Source organism: Mastomys coucha, unplaced genomic scaffold, assembly GCF_008632895.1.
Source record: "Mastomys coucha isolate ucsf_1 unplaced genomic scaffold, UCSF_Mcou_1 pScaffold13, whole genome shotgun sequence".
Lineage (NCBI taxonomy): Eukaryota > Metazoa > Chordata > Mammalia > Rodentia > Muridae > Mastomys > Mastomys coucha.
In genome coordinates, this window is record NW_022196895.1 from 70,610,385 (window position 1) to 70,628,864 (window position 18,480).

Below are 18,480 nucleotides of genomic sequence, written 5' to 3' on the forward strand. Positions count from 1 at the left end.
TCAGAGCTGGGTGTGGCTTGCACCTATGAGCTCAGAGCTGGGTGCGGCTTGCACCTATGAGCTCAGAGTTTAGGAGGCTGAGGCGAAGGCTTGCCACACCTCCCCAGCCAAGATGAACTGCAGAATGAGACCCTGTCTAAGAACAGACAAAATAGGTAAGGTACGTTACTCTGGCACACAAAATTGAGATCTGTCCACTTTACCCACTGGTGTCTTTAAATAGATTCTTTAACATCAGCTTTTCAACAACATTAAACATTTCTTTTTAGATTACTATAAATTAAAGACACCGTATTTGTTTAAATCACCACTAATTCGTAAAGCCTTTGTGTATCTCAACTCATACTCTGGATCCGGTAGAAGGAATTTTGTGTCTGTTTTCAACAGGAAATCTGTTCGAAAGACGCCGAGGTCGTCTTGTGTGGAGGAACAGAAAGCATGAGCCAGTCCCCCTACTGCGTCAGAAATGTGCGCTTTGGAACCAAGCTTGGATTAGATCTCAAGGTTTGGACCATTAACTTTCTTAAATAATATATTTATATAAATAATTTTCTATTTATATAAATTTGCCTATTTATACAAATAATTTTTAAAACGTAACTTTTTAAAGGAGAAAAGAGTAATTTTGAACCCAGCTTTATTCATAGAGTAGCACCATTACTTGTATGGTTTAAAATTTACAGGCTGTGGCAAAACTCACTAGTTTTAGTGTTTGGATCCACACACAGGATTATCCTTCACATGTCAAAGAGGCCGTAGGGAACGTGGAGGAAGAAGAGAAGTAGGTTCGTGAGTGATCCTAGTGACTAGACTTTTGCTGTGGACTACGGGAGCTCAGCTTCTGGGTGTGTGTTGACTAGGTTTCGTCATCCCAGGAAGTGCTGAGCCTGCATACGTCTGTTTGATCAGACGGTCATCCACCTCTGAGAGCCGGCCATAGGAATATCAGCTGTGATGCAGAGGGACAATGCCTTGCCCTGCTCACAGGGAAGGGCTAATGCCCTCCTGTGTCTGTCTGCATTGTCCAGAGGCTGGGGAGCCAGCTCTGTGAGTGAGATCGTCTGCTGTGCAAGCTTGAGGACCTGAGGCCAAGTCCCCAGCACCCACACAAACAGCTGGGCGTGGCTGCACAAGTCTTTAACCCTGCTATTGGGGAATGGAGGCAGACAGATCCCGGGAATATTCTGGCAAGCCAACCCAGCTAAAACAGAAAGCTTCTACTTGAGGGAGAGACCCATCCTAAAGGCATAGAGTAGAAGGCTGTAGAGAAAGCCGCCTGAAGTCCTCTTCTGGCCTCTGTGTGTACACACACACCCTCACACTCATATATATACACAACACACATACCACACACACACAGGCACACACTAAAAATATAGTAAATGAATACTTTTTTTTTAGTACAAAGAGAACTTTGTAATAGTGATAACTGACTTTCAGTCTTCACCCACTTTCTCACCTGGTCTTTTGGAAACTAAGAAAATGAGCCTTAGGGAGCCCGAGTGTTTCAGACACTGCCTAAACTTAAAAACTCTCTGCTGAGACAGCGAGCGACTCGGGAATTATGGGCAGCATCAAGGAGACCATCACTCCCAGATGGTATGGTGATGCCTGTCAATCTTTTCTGCTCGTCGGTGCTTCTGTCTCTGGTATTCTCTGTCTAGCAATGACAAATAGAGCCAACTGCAACTGTCACTGAAGGGCGGGACTGGAAAAGCTGGGCACCTGCTCTTACCTCCAGACCACGGGACGGTTGGCTTAGTGAAGCTGTAGAAACACCCTATCTAAATGCCCGGTGTTGGGCTCCTCAGCAAAGGAGTCACTTGCGGTTGTGGAGTAAACTCCTGCACTCTCCTCTTGTATCCCTCCAGTTCTGTATGTAGAGTTCTGCATGTAGAGTGGCATAAAAACACACACTTGATTTGTGAGACGTTCGATATTTTTTAAATATTAGATTTTCTCAGGGTCCCAGAATCAAATATGATTAGAAGTAATCAATGCGGTTGTTATATAAATCTAAGGAAGTTATGACATGTTCCTCCCAAAGACAATGCGTTAACACACCGCTGCCTGATGTCCTTACAGCTGGAAGACACTTTGTGGGCAGGACTAACGGATCAACATGTTAAGCTGCCCATGGGAATGACCGCAGAGAACCTTGCTGTGAAACACAACATAAGCAGAGAAGACTGTGACAGATACGCCTTGCAGTCTCAGCAGAGGTGGAAAGCTGGTGGGTGCAGAGAGAGGGGCGTGGGGGTGGGGGTGGGGTCCTCCCGAGGGGTCCGGTGGTCATACAGTAATGTGTTTTGAAAACTCATGGTCTCAGAGTTACCTGTTACTGAGAATTTCATGTGGAATTTCTCTTCTGAAATAAGTTAGTGACACTTTGAACAGGAGTCTTGAGAGCTGAAGGGGACGGGTTAGGAGTTAAGAGCCCTGGCTGCTCTTGCAGAGAACTCACCTTTGGTTCCCAGCACCCACGCAGTGGCTCACTGCTGCATGGAACTCCACTTCCGGAGGATTCAGTCCCGCTCCTGGCCTCTAAGAGTACAGCATCCATGTGTTGCACATCCATACAGGGAAAACATATTCACACAAAATTAAAAAAAAAATAGATAAATCTTTTTTTTTCTTTTTCTATTTTGGTTTTTTTCGAGACAGGGTTTCTCTGTATAGCTCTGGCTGTCCTGGAACTCACTCTGTAGACCAGGCTGGCCTCCAACTCAGAAATCTGCCTGCCTCTGCCTCCCAAGTGCTGGGATTAAAGGCGTGTACCACCACCACCCGGCTAGATAAATCTTTTTAAGTGGTATTTGGGGCTGCTGAGGAGTACTTAGCAATTAAGAGTGCTTACTGCCCTTGTAGAGGACCCAGGTTTGGTTCCCAGCACTCATAGCCTCACTGCCTGTAACTCGGCTTCCCATGGATCTGATGCCCTTTGGCTTCCATGGGTACATGTAGTACATGTGGGCATTTCGTGCCTAGAAACTGACATAGGCACACACACTAAGTAATAATAACTAAATCTAATGAAAGAAAAAGTGGGATGTCACTTGGCCCAATGTGAACGTGGGGATTTTGCCCTGTTTCCCGTAGAACATGATCAGGCATTTGATTCACGCCCCCCTGAGTACAGCAATGGGGGGCAGGGTTCGGGGGTGGGGGAAGTAGGGGTGATGTTTTGTTTGGTTTGCAGACTGTAAAGTCATATCAAAAATAAAGTAGCCAAGCATATTAATGCATGCCTTATATCCCAGCACTCAGAAGGCAGAGGCAGTCAGAACTCTGCGACTTCCAGGCCAGCCTTGATTTCATAGCAATTTCTAGACAATCCAAGGACTCCAGAGTAAGACCCTGTCTCAAGGAAAGAAAAAAAAAAATTGGTATTTTTTTCTAACTTACCTTATTGCAGAAACAATACAGTCCATTCTAGCACGAAGTAGATAACTGGCCTTTCCCCTGATCCATATCCTAATGGTACGGAGAGGGGATCGGCTGCTGAGCGGAGGCCGGTCAGGCATCTTCTAAGGTCTCCTTCTCCCATTCTTCATTGTAACTGACTAGGGGTTAATTACTCCAAGATCCTCACACTGCAGCCCCATGATACACACTTTCCTCCCAAATGATCAGCAGGGCAGCTGTCGACTTATCAGTAACAGCTTGAAGGGATCTGTTAGTCCTCTGAAAACCAACCTGATTGAACTACTTTTATTGTAATCCAATGGGTTGGGGATGTTTTTGATGTGAAGATGAAGTCGGTCCATCCCCAGAGGAGTAAGTAGGATGGAGCTGCTGTCGTCCAACTCATCCGAGTTTCCCTTATTTCTAAGGCGCTTCTGGTTCAGAGGGCACCAAGTCATCTCTGGGATTTCTAATTCTGTCAGTTATTCAGAGAACACCTATGAAATAGAGATAAATAAAAGTTATCCTTCCTGTTTCTCAAATAGGAATGATCAAACTAAATAAGGGCAGATAAGGAAAGGTTTTTTAGTTTTTGGTTTTCTAACTAAGTGATCTCAGAGCCCAGGTGGAGGGCTGGCAAGTGGCTCAGGATGTTGCTACGCGTGCACAATGAGCTGAGTTTGAATCAGTCCAGCATCCATGTAAAAACTGAGCATGGTCTCCCTCCAGCATTGGGAAGAAGCGACAGATGGATGCTAGGAGCTAGCTAGCTAGCCAACATAAGCAGAACATTAAGTAAGCTAATGTTTAGTGAGAGCCCCTCTCTTACGGGAACAAGGCAGAGAAGAGAACAGAATACCTCAGGTCCCTGCAAACATGCGTGCATACATATGCATATAATACATACACCTATAACACACACAAATACACACACACACACACACACACACACACAAAGGTAGTATGTTTTCCTGACCAACTGTGTTGCTTAAGTTCTAGATGACTGCAGTCCATTCTAATCCATGGAGGTCCAAGGTAGGTGGGATGTCTTACATCTAATCATATAAGTTACAGCTCTTATCATCTCTCCAGGTTGTCACTGTTTCAGCCACAACATTAAGTTAAGCATTGGTTGGCATAGGCAACTTGGTGATGGTTTACTTACTTACCTTTTCACCAAAAAAAAAGAAAAAAAAAGTTAAATGCATTTAGTGCTATCACATCCATAAGACAGCTGTCAGTCTAGCATCTCATAAGAGAAACATTTAATAATAATAATAATAACAATAACAACAACAATAATAAAGTCAAGGTAGGAGTGTAGCATATGGCTCAGTGGTTAAAATGCTTGCTGTGCAAGTGTGAGAACCTGAGTTCAAATCCCAAGAACCCACATAAGCTGGGTGTGGCAGAGCCATCTATAGTCCTCATGTTCCCAATGAAAGATGGGAGGCAGAGAAGGAGAATCCCCAAAAGCTCAGGGGCCAACTATCCTGATATACCCACAAAAGTAGCAAAAACAACAAAAGGAGAGAGATGTGAGGAGAGTGGTCCAGCACCAGAGACTGTTCTCTGACCTTCACATATCACAAACCACACACACACACACACACACACACACACACACACACACACACACACGCCATACATGCATGTCATCACCCACCGCTAAACACACAAGCTCCCACACACACACACACACACCACCTCCCTACTCCTTACCAGGGTCCAGCCTCGACACAGAACCGGAGTTCTAACTGGAAACAGGGCTATCTGGAAGGCGCATAATAAAATATATACAGACTACTTTTTGAGTGCAAGCTGACAGGCAGTTTTTCAAGGCTTAAAGTTTCTCTCTCTCCTCTCTCATTCTCTGCTCTTTCTTGCTCGCTCATTTGCTCGCAGCTTGAGGCTGCACACACTCTGCATGCTTCTGCGCACTCTGCTTTTCTCCTGTGTACTTTTCTTGAAATCTCACACTCATACACACCTCTGTGCATTCCCCTTTCACACACACTCTTCACACACATCACACACACACACACACACACACACACACCACATGCACTCTCCTTTCACTCACACACACACATTCTCCATACACGCCTCACATTCTCTCTTCACTCACTCTTCACATGCCCATCTCATGCTCTCTTTCTCACATTCTTCATTCGCTCTTCACATTCACCTCACCTACTCCTCACTCACTCTCTCCATGCTCACTACTCACTCTCCGCACTCACTCTCTCCATGCTCTCTTGCCTTTTTCTTGCCCCAGTCTTTTTTTGATATTCCAAAAGCAGGTTAAAAAAAAAAAAGACATTGTATAATCATTGCCAAATCAAATTCAAAAGAATAACCACATCCCACAAAGAATCCAGAATTACAATTGTTCCCAAAGTTTCAAGCTTCCCTATTCCCAGGCCTATAGCCAAAATAATAATAATTGCAAACTTATTATTATTTAAACTTTAACTTATTAAACTTCAGAGCTCTGAGGCCAGCTACTTGCATTTTCTTGTGAAGCTCTAATGATAAATGACATGTGCAGAGCTACCAGGCAGTGGCCATAAAGAATCAAGTTAACCCTTAACTCAATAGTTCTGCTAGCTTTCTGAGTTTGCACATTGCACACACTGACTCTCCTAAGAGTCCAGTGTTTTAACTTAGTTTTACTAATATAAGATTTTACATATTCTATACTTGCTTATCCAGGAACCACTCTCAAATGTTGTACAACTTATTTCATAACTTCAATAGTTTTTTTCCTTTCTTGGGGTCCCAATGTTGGCTCTATTTTCTAATAATTTCTTCAAACTTTTTTTGCAAGTCAAGCATTAATCTGGAACTACCACTGTGCAGTTATCACATTGTTTTCAAGATGAGAACACACAGCATGCACCTGGGCCATTAGGACTGTGCTGTGCCTCATGCCTCAATTTTTAATTGTTTAAGAATCATTAAAAAGACGTGAGGTGGTAGCACACGCCTTTAATCCCAGCACTTGGGAGGCAGAGGTAGGGGGATTTCTGAGTTCGAGGTCAGCCAGGGCTACACAGAGAAACCCTGTCTTGAAAAACAAACAAACAAACAAACAAAGAATAATTACATCAAGGAACATCTAGTTTCATAGAATTCACCAGAACAGAAGGAAAAAGAAGTAAGAAAGTCAGATATAATAGAATAATTATGCACAGGAAGGCCAACTGAAAAACAGTCATGCACAAATGAAATCTATATAGCCATCATCCATGACTAGGGTTAGGAGAAATGGGAACAACTGTTTTTTACAAAGAGCTGCCTCAGGCTACTGAGATGTGTCCATCCTGGCCTGTTGCATGCAGTTCCTTATTTCAGATGGCGGGTCCCCTGGAGGGATGTGTCTCCTGTTTCTTAGGGTCCCTGACACTATCCTTTTTTCTACAAGGAGCTGCCTCGGGCTTCTGAGATGTGTCCATCCAGCCTACTGCAGGAAGTCCCTGTCATTGTATGCTGTCCCCAGCAACTCCTCACACACACTGTGTCCCCCCCCCCGCCCCCCACACCCCCCACACACACCCTGAGTAGTAATTTCAAAAAGGTCTGGACGGTATGTTGTTTAATGCTCCAATAAGAAAGCAGTTTGCTAAGGAGGAAAGAACTGAATAACCCCTGAACAGATGGGAAGCTGACAGACATGATCTCCTGGTGTCTTTTTTGAGCTCCGCTCTGACGATGGCCATCTACTGTTTCAGCTAACGAGGCTGGCTACTTTAATGAGGAGATGGCACCCATTGAGGTGAAGACGAAGAAAGGCAAGCAGACCATGCAAGTGGATGAGCATGCTCGACCCCAAACAACCCTGGAGCAACTGCAGAAGCTCCCGCCCGTGTTCAAGAAGGAAGGGACGGTCACAGCAGGGAACGCCTCTGTACGTCACTGCATCTGCTCATACTCTTCCCTACCTGTTCTTCCAAATGACTGTGGAGTCTCTCCCAGATGTGTCTAGAAGTTTCCAGGGGCTCCCTAGCCTTTAGCTGCTTAACTTACACGGGTAGCATTTCATAGTCTAACACAAAGGGGCCTTGATAATCTGATTTCTTCACCCTTTTGGAACGTTGACAGGAAATCCTCCTGGCTAATGTTGCCACTTTTCATACCTCATACCAATCCTTTCTCGCACCCTTCACCAGATGTTTTTTTTTTTTTTTAATAGCTACACATACCTGGTCTCAAACTTCCCGCCCCGCCTTTTCTGCATACTTTCTTGTGGTCCCTTGGGAAAGTTTACCCCGTGCTTAAGTGATCTCCGAAGCCCCCCACTGCTTTCAGTGGTGTCCCTCACTTTGTCAGTGGTTCTTCTGCAGGGGCCCAACCCTGTTCTACCCTGTGGCTAACTCACCATTAGCTCCAATCTTGACTAACCAGCTTCGTTTACTGGCTGACCCCCTGCTTCTGTCTCTAAGGGGGTGTCTGACGGTGCCGGGGCTGTCGTCATCGCCAGCGAGGATGCAGTCAAAAAACATAACTTCACACCCCTGGCCAGGGTTGTGAGCTACTTTGTGTCTGGATGTGACCCTGCCATCATGGGTATTGGTAAGTTTATCAGGAGAACTGCTCTGTTGTATTACCGCAGGGAGGTCGGTTTGGGCATTCAGAGTCTTGGGAAAGTAACCAAATCAAGATCCTTGGTGGGATCAGTCACTCAGATCATCTTTATGAAGAACCGTCCCACACACAACAGAAGAAAACCAAGACCTTGTAAACTGTCATAGACATACTGTCCGTCTGAGGTATTTAAAAGTCATCACACCGCGGGGCTAGAGGGATGTTGGCTGTGGGTAAGGATGCACACTGTTCTTGCAGAGGATCCACATCAGGTGGCTCAGAACTGCCTGTCATTCTGGCTCTAGAAGAATCTGATTCTCCTGGCTTCTGGGCACACACATACATACACACATACACACATACTCACTCATACATGTACCTGCACACATATCCACAACACTCTCTCTCACACACACACACATATACACGCATGCACACATGGCGTGTACACGCACACACAGACCACATACGTATACAGAGTTAAAATCGTAAAAAAATAAAATGACGTGTATGCGCACACACAGACATATACATGCATATACATACGTATACATAGTTAAAAATCATAAAAATAAAATGTAAAAATCAACACAGAAAATAGAGGGAACTGGAGTTGTAGCTCAGGGGCAGAGCCCTTGCATAGCCTGTGTAAGGCTTGGGTTTGGTCCCCAGCCTCATGGGAAAGGAAGGAAACAGAATCACACAGTGAAGTCACGAGGTGGATTAGAGAAGGCTGCTCAGGAGCCAGTGTCACCAGCTCCACAGACACTGGTGACTCTCACTCAGTCCTAGCAGCTCCACTGAGACTTCCTGGTAAATGAGAAAACGGAGGGCTTGTGCGCTTCTAGACCATGAGGTTGAGTGAGCAGAGCCTCGGGCTGCCTCAGAAAGTCACAGTTCAGTTGGCAATGCACCCTGGCTCTGCAGTGTGGACTGTGGGCAGGCGTCAGACAGGTGGCCCTAACAGGGTGACGTGGGAGCAGTCGGTACTTTTCAGGCCCCGGCTACTTATTTATATTAATTAGAAGTACAACAGAGAACATGGAAGCACGGTGGTATACATGTAATTCCAGCTTTCGGGAAACTGAGGCAAGTTCCAGCCCAGCCAGACCCCAACTCAGAGAGAGAAAATGAGAAAACAAAGAACTTTATACTAAATACTCATAGACACTAAGAACTTAAGGCAGTGCGATGTTTTTTAATTGTTATTTACGCTGTGTGTGTGTGTCTGTTCATGCATGCTCAAGCACCCATGTACAGTTTTGCTCAAGTGTGGGTGTGTGGGTGCACACACACACACACACACACACACAAATCACAGCACTTGTGTCAAGGTCAGGAGACAGCTTTTGAAAGTCCGCTCTCTCATTCCACCCTGTGGAGTCCGGAGATCCAGCTAGAGTCACCAGGCTTGGCAGCAGCACACCTTCATCACTGACCCCAGTGAGGAGAAATTTAGTATTTCTGATCAGCTGCCTTTAAGGAAACAAGAAACCAATTAACTGCTTGTCGCAGACATAAGACTCCATGGCTTTGCTTCATGCCCCCACTCCTCTGACCCCCCACCCCCAGCCCCACCCTGTGACTCCAGGTCCCAAAAGCAAAAGCCTGCCTTAGGGTATGAATTTCAGGTTCTTGACAGAAGCTTTCTGGCAGCCAAGTCCTTCAGACAAGCTTCCTTCCCTTTAGGAAGAAATTCTAGGAAGCAAACCTGGGATGGTCAGACCTTGTTATCTTTTATTATATATCAAGTTTATGTCAGCAACTACAGACTATTTTGATACTGCTAAACGACATGGGGTTTTTGTTTGATTTTTGGTTTGGGTTTTTTTTTCTTCTGTTATGGACTTAAAAGCTGCATATGATCAGCAAAAAAGGTTTTGCCTTGGAAATAGACGGTAACCTGAAAACCAGAACATCCGTGGGTTGAAATGGCATTCATGATGGCACATCCTAGTCACAGCACTGTTCCTACCGTGAATGATCCTCAAAACTCTCACACAACCTCTGGGGATTCTGTTTCAGTAGGGCTGTCATCTGAAGTTTTCGGTTTTGATTTCTGATTCCTGGTTAGGTACTTTGATGAGCTACCAAATTCTGTGGTTTCAATTTTTTTTTTAATATTTTATTTACTTTATTTATATGAGTACACTGTAGCTGTCTTCAGATACACTAGAAGAGGGCATCAGACCCCCTTACAGATGGTTGTGAGTCACCATGTGGTTGCTGGGATTTGAATTCAGGACATTTGGAAGAGCAGTCAATGCTCTTAACCTCTGAGCCATCTCTCCAGCCTTGGTTTGAATCTTTTTGATAGCTGTTTTTCAGTTTAAAGTCATTTAATAGGAGTTTGGTGGATTAGCACTAGCAGGCAGATGAACAAAGAAAATGTTTTTCTTGCTTCAAATCCCAGGCCTGACTGCTTGAGTGAGCGCCACTGTCCACCTATCCATGCCAAGGTCTCTCGGGGTCAGGTGTCTGAGTCACACCTGTGCCACCTTCAAGCTTGGCTGCCCTGTAGTGCGGGATCCAGGTGAGAAGCAAGGAGAGCCGTTGTTGAGCTGCTAGCGGGGCTGGTGTGGCAGTCCGCTCTGTGGGGACAGCGGTTCCTCGGTTCTGCACATGCTGCCATTCACAATCCTGCAGAGTAGCTCTAACCAGGAAAAAGGAGCCACGACTTGGCAGGTCTGGTGACATCTCGAGGACATACCCTGCCAGGGTGGAGGTGCATGGGTTGCCACCATTGGATTGAGTTGAATGGAAAGGCTTTAACTTTAACTCAATTTGACTTCATTTTTATAAATGGCTTGAATATTTAGAAAGAAAGAAAGTCAGGTCAAGAACCCTCAAACACTCAGCCATCCCGCCAGCTCTCACAGAATGTCTTAACTCTGAAACTCAGAGAGGAGCCAGAAGTCCCAGACCTTTCCATGGTTAATAGCCAGAACTACAAGTAAGGTCTTTCGTTTGTTTAAGAATGCTGTGCCTTCCTGCGCCTCGGTAAATAAACAGGAGTGTCTGGAAGACTCCTCTCTCCAGAGGGGTCTGGCAAGGACCCAGTTATGTCCTAGAGAATGTACACATTACGAGTTAACATAAGCACACTAAGGCGGACTGGCTGGTGATCTTGAAGACAGGGAAATGGATCCTCTCAACACCATCAGCTGTTCATTTCCACTTACGGGCATTTCAGCCCTTTTACCTTTATAAGCTAGTGTTCCTGGTATCTCATTCTAGTGGTGAAAAGCCGAGGACATCACACGCTGCACACACCTCGCACTGCGCAGACACTGCACACACTGCATACACCGCACACACCGCACCCATTGTACACACCATGCTGGTAACCAATGCTTCACTGTTTACAGCTGTGTTAGTGACTGAACCTAGCCCAGTTCCATGGAGTCCCATTCTGAAACCACAGGAGCCGGGTCTCCACTGGGTGCTCCAGTGCTCTTGTCTTCCAGAACCCACCAGGACGGCCCATCAAGCTCTGTCTGCAGCACTCAGCGGCTTCCCCTGCCCAGAACAGAGCTCCGAATCTTTCCACATTCTCCAAAAGACAAAACAAACAAAACAAAACAAAACAAAAAACAACAACAACCACAAAAAACACCAACCAACCAAACAAACAAACAAACAAGCCAGCTCCAAAGGCTGGAGAAGCACGTGGTCGGGTGTATTTATCACAGCAGCAGCCCCAGCCAACATCTGTATCATTACCTACTTGTCTCGTTGCTATGACAGAACACCTGTCTTAATGGAATTATTAAGGAATACTCAAAGGAAAAAGGTTTCCTTTTTAACTCTCTATCCAAGTCCTTCATAAAGGCAGGCTTGAGGCAGCTGGTCTACTAGTTCTTTTTCTCTTTTCCAGGCAAACACACCAGTGTGTTACCCACAGTTAAGGTGGGTCTTCCCACCCCAGTTACCCCAATCTAAATAATCTTTCCTGGGCATACCCAGAGGTTAACCTTAGTGAGATGCTCCCTCACAGGTTTGCATCCTAGGGGATTCTAGATGCTGTCAAGTGTCAGTGTTTTTTTTTTTTAAGATTTACTTTATTTTTTTTATGTGTATGAGTACACTGTAGCTGTACAGATGGCCGTGAGCCATCATGTGTATGGCTGCTGTTGAACTCCAGCCCCGTCCGGTGTAATTCACTGTAGCTGTCTTCAGACGCACCAGAAGAGGGCGTCCGATCTCATTACGGGTGGTTGTGAGCCACCATGTGGTTGCTGGGATCCGAACTCAGGACCTTCAGAAGAGCGGTCAGTGCTCCTACCTGCTGAGCCATCTCACCAGCCCTTAAGTGTCAGTATTAACCGTAATTCTACCCATCCCGTTTTCATGCCTTGGGCACATAGAGAATCTGGAATTAGAGTCTATGAAATCAGCAGCTATGCCGAACTGCGTTGTAAATGGAGAAGGTCGTGCTTGATAAGCAGACTGGCCGCTTGACCTCAAAGCAGAGTTTTTTCCAACTGGTTGTATACACTTTCTTGCTTCAAGGATAAGTAGAGAAGGAAATGACTAGCCAGACATCTTACCTTTTGGGAAAAGCATTGGTTTCACTAAAACTTACAGAAATGTCAACCTGTCACTGATGATCAGCAAACCAGGGAGCCAGTGCTTCTTTCAGAGGCCTGGTTAGGTCATTTCTTGAGCTCTGGGCTGTGTTGCCCCGCCTACTATCAGAGTTAGAAATGGTTCTTCCCCTCAGACACCTTTTCCCGAGATTCCAGGTGAATGGCTCTCCTTTCCACCTTAGAACACCTGGTACGCCCAGTTACCTGAGACCAAGCATAATCGATGACTGTAAATCCTGCATGTGGCCCCTTGCAGGGCAGCTCAAAGTCCAAAACCAGATAGACCGCCTCATGCGGGTCTCTTACACACAACCGACTGTGGTTAGCTTTTCACCTTTGTCCGCTTTTCGGGTATATGATCATTTCTTCCTTGTATACTTCAGAAGAGTTTTGTTCTGTGAGGTTAAGCTCTAACTGTATAAACAGGCTGATACGGTCCATCCACTTCAGCCCCTGAGGGCCAGGATTACAGGTATGCACCACACACCTGGCTTAAAGAGAACAAGAGGACCCGTGTTTCTATCTAATTCTTTATTCTCGCATAGGTCCAGTCCCTGCTATCAATGGAGCGTTGAAGAAAGCTGGGCTGAGTCTGAAGGACATGGATTTGATAGATGTAAGCGTTTTCTTTTATAGCGCACGCCACACACCTTGAGGTCTTGCAGCTCTCCCTGTTTTAATACTGTCAAGTTTTCCACATTCTTCAACCACATACGGATTGACCATGCATGTTGGTTGGTATGTCCTCCCCCTGTGTTAAAGTATGTTTCCCATTTTTGGTGATCTATGCGACCAAGTCTGCTCACCCAGTCAACAGGTTCTCCAGCGCAGGAGTGAGGATTAAAAAGAGAAAAGACAGACAACACTGTAGCATGACCCCAGCCAGTTCTGAGGCTGGTTTATTTTTTTCCAAGTCCACTTTTATACCATTTTAACTACATGCAAGTATTAAGGGCGAGCAGTATAAGGAAGAACAAGCAAGACAATAAACACAAATAGTCAAGGAACAAGCAAGACAGTAAACAAAGTTCCACGGCCTTTGATTCTAAGGGCTTATCAGGATGATCAAGCTATCTGAGCCTACTTCCCTGTCCTAGCCCACACTCAGGTTCTTGCCTGAAGCCTACTTCTTTGTTCCACCCTAAAATCAGATTCCTGCCTCAATTTACTTCCTTGTCATGCCCTAAGGTCAGATTCCTGCCTGAAGCCCATTTCCTCGTCATTGGCCAATGTCAGATTCCTGCCTAAGGGCTCCCAAAGGCGCTCCACGTATCTGTGTGTGCATTCGCACATACCGTGTGTGCACGTGTGTGCATGCATGTATAGGCACAGGTTGATGTTGGGCATCTTCCTCTATCACTTTCTACCTTACTTTTTTTTTAAGATTTATTTATTTCATGTATATGAGTACACGGTCACCGTCTTTAGACAAGGACTCTCTTTGAACCAGAGCTTACCCATTTGGATGAACGGGTCAGCAAGCCTCAGGGATCCCCCAGTGTCTACCTCCCCAGTACTGGGGTTACACAAATGTGCTGCTATCCCCAGCTTTTTTACAGGGGGCATGGAGAGCTAACTCAGGTTCCTAAGTTTGCACAGTGTCAACTGAGCCATCTCCCCAGGCCCCACGTCCCTTACCTCTGAGTGAGTCAAGCGCTCTGATTTCTCTTACTAAAATCCTGGAAATGTCTTAGGACTTCATAGGACTCGGCCACAGTTTAGACTTTGGTGTGCCCGTGGCAATGAGTGTTGTGATAGGAAATAAGTAACCTTCACCCTGTTGTAAAGATTAAGGTGTAAAGATGTAGACAGAATAACTTACCTAATAGAAAAACAGTAACGCATAATGCCACATCTAGGCGTTGCTTGCCCTTCCCCCCAAATTCAGGGCTCCTCAGATTTTTATTTGACTTCTCCACCATAGGTGCGGCTTGATCCAGGATGTACCTCCCATAATTTTAACAATGGAAATTTAAACTCATTGATTCAGTGATTGTGTGTGTGTGCGCGTGCGCGTGCGCACGCACGTACTCAGTGCATACGTGCGTTTGCTCAGTGTACATACTAAACACATGATCCATACTGAACTACACCCCTGCCTCAAGAGCATCATTTTAAAATGGCAATAGCAGAGCAAAGACCTTAGCATTCAGTATCATTTACAAAAGGGACCCAGCTTAATCCCAGCACTGCCGAGGCTGAGACAAGTGAATCTCTATGAGTTCCGGGCCGGCCTAGTCTACACAGTAAAACCACCTCAAAACCAAACACAAACAAATAAATAGAACACCAAATTAATACTACACTTGATCTTAGCCAAAAGGCCAAGAAGTGAACCAATTTAATACTAATTACCAAGAGGGCAATGAAGAAATTCTTTTTTTTTAAAAAAAAGATTTATTTATTTATTTATTTTATGTGTATGAGTACACTGTAGCTGTACAGATGGCCGTGAGCCATCATGTGGCTGCTGGGAATTGAGCTCAGGAGGCCCCGCTCACTCCGGTCCACTCGCTCTGGCATAATACACTGTAGCTGTCTTCAGACACACCAGAAGAGGGCGTCCGATCTCATTAAGGATGGTCGTGAGCCACCATGTGGTTGCTGGAATCCGAACTCAGGACCATCGGAAGAGCAGTCAGTGCTCTTACCCGCTGAGCCATCTCGCCAGCCTGAAGAAGTTCTTAATGATGAACAATAGGTGTTTCATAGTTGGGGAATATTTGAGAATTGGAGGTAATTACATTTGTGCTATGACATTATTTTGCTAAGAAGCAAAATAATGAAGGGAATCTCAAATTAATAGAGGACTAGGTGCATGGCTGGTTTTCTCTGTGGTAACCTTTTTAATCAGCAGGTGACCACTAAGTCTGTGCCTTCGCACTTAGCCACTGTGCTAGAGCAGCCTGCTTGTGTAGACTGTGCTCATCCCTGGGCTTACAACCAATCAGGACAGAGCCTGTCTCACCATTCCCTAGGCTTCTGAAGTCTGCTCTCAGGGCATAGTCTAGATCCCAGTGTAGCTCCTTTCACTCTATAAAACAGGAGAATAGTGTTGACCAAAGGTGGATCAGATCCCATCTTGGGAGAATACAAAAACCTAGTAGGGATCGATTTGATCCCAATGCTGTAACAGTTACCTCCTTCGCAGTGTTCCTTATAGAAGAGTCCCTGAGCAGAGACCATGTGAAAACTCAATGCCATGAACTCATTTCAGCCGTCCTCACAGGCGGCCGGCAATGTGAACTGTGTGAACAGTACAGAGTTCTGGCTGTACCTTACTTAGGCTGTGGGATCCTTATCTACCAGTGTCCTCCTGCAAGGAGGGCTCTTTTAGCACCAGATAACAATAGTAGCCACTTAACTATACTCACTGTGTGTCAGGGAATACACATAGGTACCTACTAACTATGACTTTATTTAACCTGAAAAATGACTTGAATTTTGTCATGGAATTTCAAGTGTAAAGAGTATACACACACACACACACACACACACACACCCTAATAAATAATGCAGCAGAGACTGGAACCTTCCATCTGGCTCTAAAATCTCTGGGCTCTCTAAGGAATTTACGCCCTCTAGCATGTATCTATTTATAAGAGTATTGCAGTTAGCTTTCCTTTAAGGAATGCATTTGATCTGAAGTATCACTTAGTAAACAGACGACTCTTCTTCTTTTCTTTTTTTTTTTTTTTGTTTTTTGTTTTTGTTTGTTTGTTTGTTTTCAAGACAAGGTTTCTCTGTGTAGCCCTGGCTGTCCTGGAACTCACTCTGTAAACCAGGCTGTCCTCAAACTCAGAAATCCGCCTGCCTCTGCCTCCCAAGTGCTGGGATTAAAGGCATGCGCCACCACCGCCCAGCTTCTTTTTCTTACTTATAAAGCCCAGGTTGGTCTATACACCTAAGATGGTTTGCAGAGGAACATAATTCTATATAACCTTAAACATGATTATGTTGACCAATATTCATGAAAGCTGCCCTTTTGTGCTTGAGAGAGAGAGAGAGACAGAACACATGCGAACACACACACACACACCATCTTTATATGGAGTGATTGAAGGTAAATTCAAATAACACTATGAGCTAATATAAATAGGAAGAGATAGGAAATGGCCGTCAACATAACTAGATCTTGTCATTTAAAATTAGCTTGTAAATAACGATTCTGCGGGTTCCAACTCTGTTCTCAGGTGAATGAAGCTTTTGCTCCTCAGTTCTTGGCTGTTCAGAAAAGCTTGGATCTTGACCCCAGTAAAACCAATGTGAGCGGAGGCGCCATTGCCCTGGGACACCCGCTGGGAGGCTCTGGATCCAGGATCACCGCACACCTGGTTCATGAGTTAAGGTACTCGCTAGAAATCACTGTATTTTAAATGTGTCACTTTTTTTTTGGTGGGGGGGATTTATTTATTATTTTATGTGTATGAGTGTTTTGCCTGCATGTATGTACGTGTACCATGTGTGTGATGGGTGTTATGCAGTGCAGAAGAGGAAACTGGATCTCCTGGTGCTGGAGTTACAGATGGTTGTGAGCTGCCATGTGGATCCTGGGATTAGACCCAGGATCTCTGAAAGAGCAGCCAGTGGTCTTAACCACTGAGCCATCTCCCAGGCCCCTAATTTGACACTCTTTTAAATAACAATACATGAGTTTAGGTTTTCTCAGCACAATCCCGTGTTTTTCCTTCTTCATATTCCTGCACTGGTTCTGATGTAGGAGACTCTGCAGTGGGCATCGCAGGTGAGCAGGTCAGCTCGCAGTGGCCCTGCCCTTCTGAGTTTGCTGTGTGCGCTGTACAAGCGCTCAGTGAGTGCTCACATTAGGCCGCCCCGCCCCGGTGATGGTGATGAACAGTGAGGCCCCACTTCTGTGGCTCTGCAGCAGTATTAAGATAAACTTACTTAATAAATCAAAATACTGAGAAGGTGCAGATCAAGATGACATTGATTAAGAAACCTGAGCAAACCGGCAACCTCTGCAAGCTGAGTTTTTACTTCGTTATGACCTGGGTGTTTGGTACTCTGCAGTTTGGGTAGAAAAGCCCTTGGCTTCGTACATTTGAGACCATTTAGTTCTGTTAGGAGTTGGAAGCAAATGGACTGTGTGGGACTGCAACCTCGCTTCAGCCTGTTAGGCAGAGCCGGGACTCCTGTCGCCGAGCGACCATTGGATGGCAATCAGTGACTGATGTGAAAAATAATGCTCTGATAATTCTCAAGATCATAGGTCAAGGCTGGGGGATGAAAACAGATGGGCTAATTCTTATGAATGGGACACGCCCTTTCTTTATTACCTGTTCCTTCTGCAAACTTCAGTATTTATATTCACTCTATAAATTGACACAGTGTCTGGAGAAAGAGGAAGACTCCTTCATTGCTGGTGGCATTGCAAGCTGGTACAACCACTCTGGAAATCAGTTTGGCGGTTCCTCAGGAAATTGGACATAGTACTACCTGAGGACCTAGCTATACCACTCCTGGGCATATACCCAAAAGATGCTCCAACATGTAATAAGGACACATGCTCCACTATGTTCATAGCAGCCTTATTTATAATAGCCAGAAACTGGAAACAACCCAGATGCCCCTCAACAGAGGAATGGATACAGAATATGTGGTACATCTACACAATGGAGTACTACTCAGCTATTAAAAACAATGAATTTGCAGGGCAGTGGTGGCGCACGCCTTTAATCCCAGCACTTGGGAGGCAAAGGCAGGCAGATTTCTGAGTTCTAGGCCAGCCTGATCTACAGAGTGAGTTCCAGGACAGCCAGGGCTGCACAGAGAAACCCTGTCTCGAAAAAAACAAAAACAAACAAATAAACAAACAATGAATTTATGCAATTCTTAGGGAAATGGATGGATCTGGAGAATATCATCCTGAGTGAGGTAA

The 18,480-nt window shown here is 45.2% G+C and overlaps 1 protein-coding gene and 1 pseudogene across 1 annotated transcript in view; one reads left to right on the forward strand and one right to left on the reverse strand.

Annotated features, from left to right (window-relative positions):
- The window catches only part of Acaa2 (acetyl-CoA acyltransferase 2), a 32,866-nt gene that overhangs the window by 12,384 nt on the left and 2,002 nt on the right, over nucleotides 1–18,480 (forward strand). The window contains exons 4-9 of the mRNA XM_031366042.1: nucleotides 388–504; nucleotides 2,086–2,233; nucleotides 7,140–7,315; nucleotides 7,851–7,980; nucleotides 13,127–13,197; nucleotides 16,775–16,929. Coding sequence (XP_031221902.1) covers nucleotides 388–504; nucleotides 2,086–2,233; nucleotides 7,140–7,315; nucleotides 7,851–7,980; nucleotides 13,127–13,197; nucleotides 16,775–16,929 — 797 coding nt within the window. The remainder of the gene's footprint in view (nucleotides 1–387; nucleotides 505–2,085; nucleotides 2,234–7,139; nucleotides 7,316–7,850; nucleotides 7,981–13,126; nucleotides 13,198–16,774; nucleotides 16,930–18,480) is intronic.
- Nucleotides 14,766–14,917, reverse strand: LOC116087945 (annotated as a pseudogene).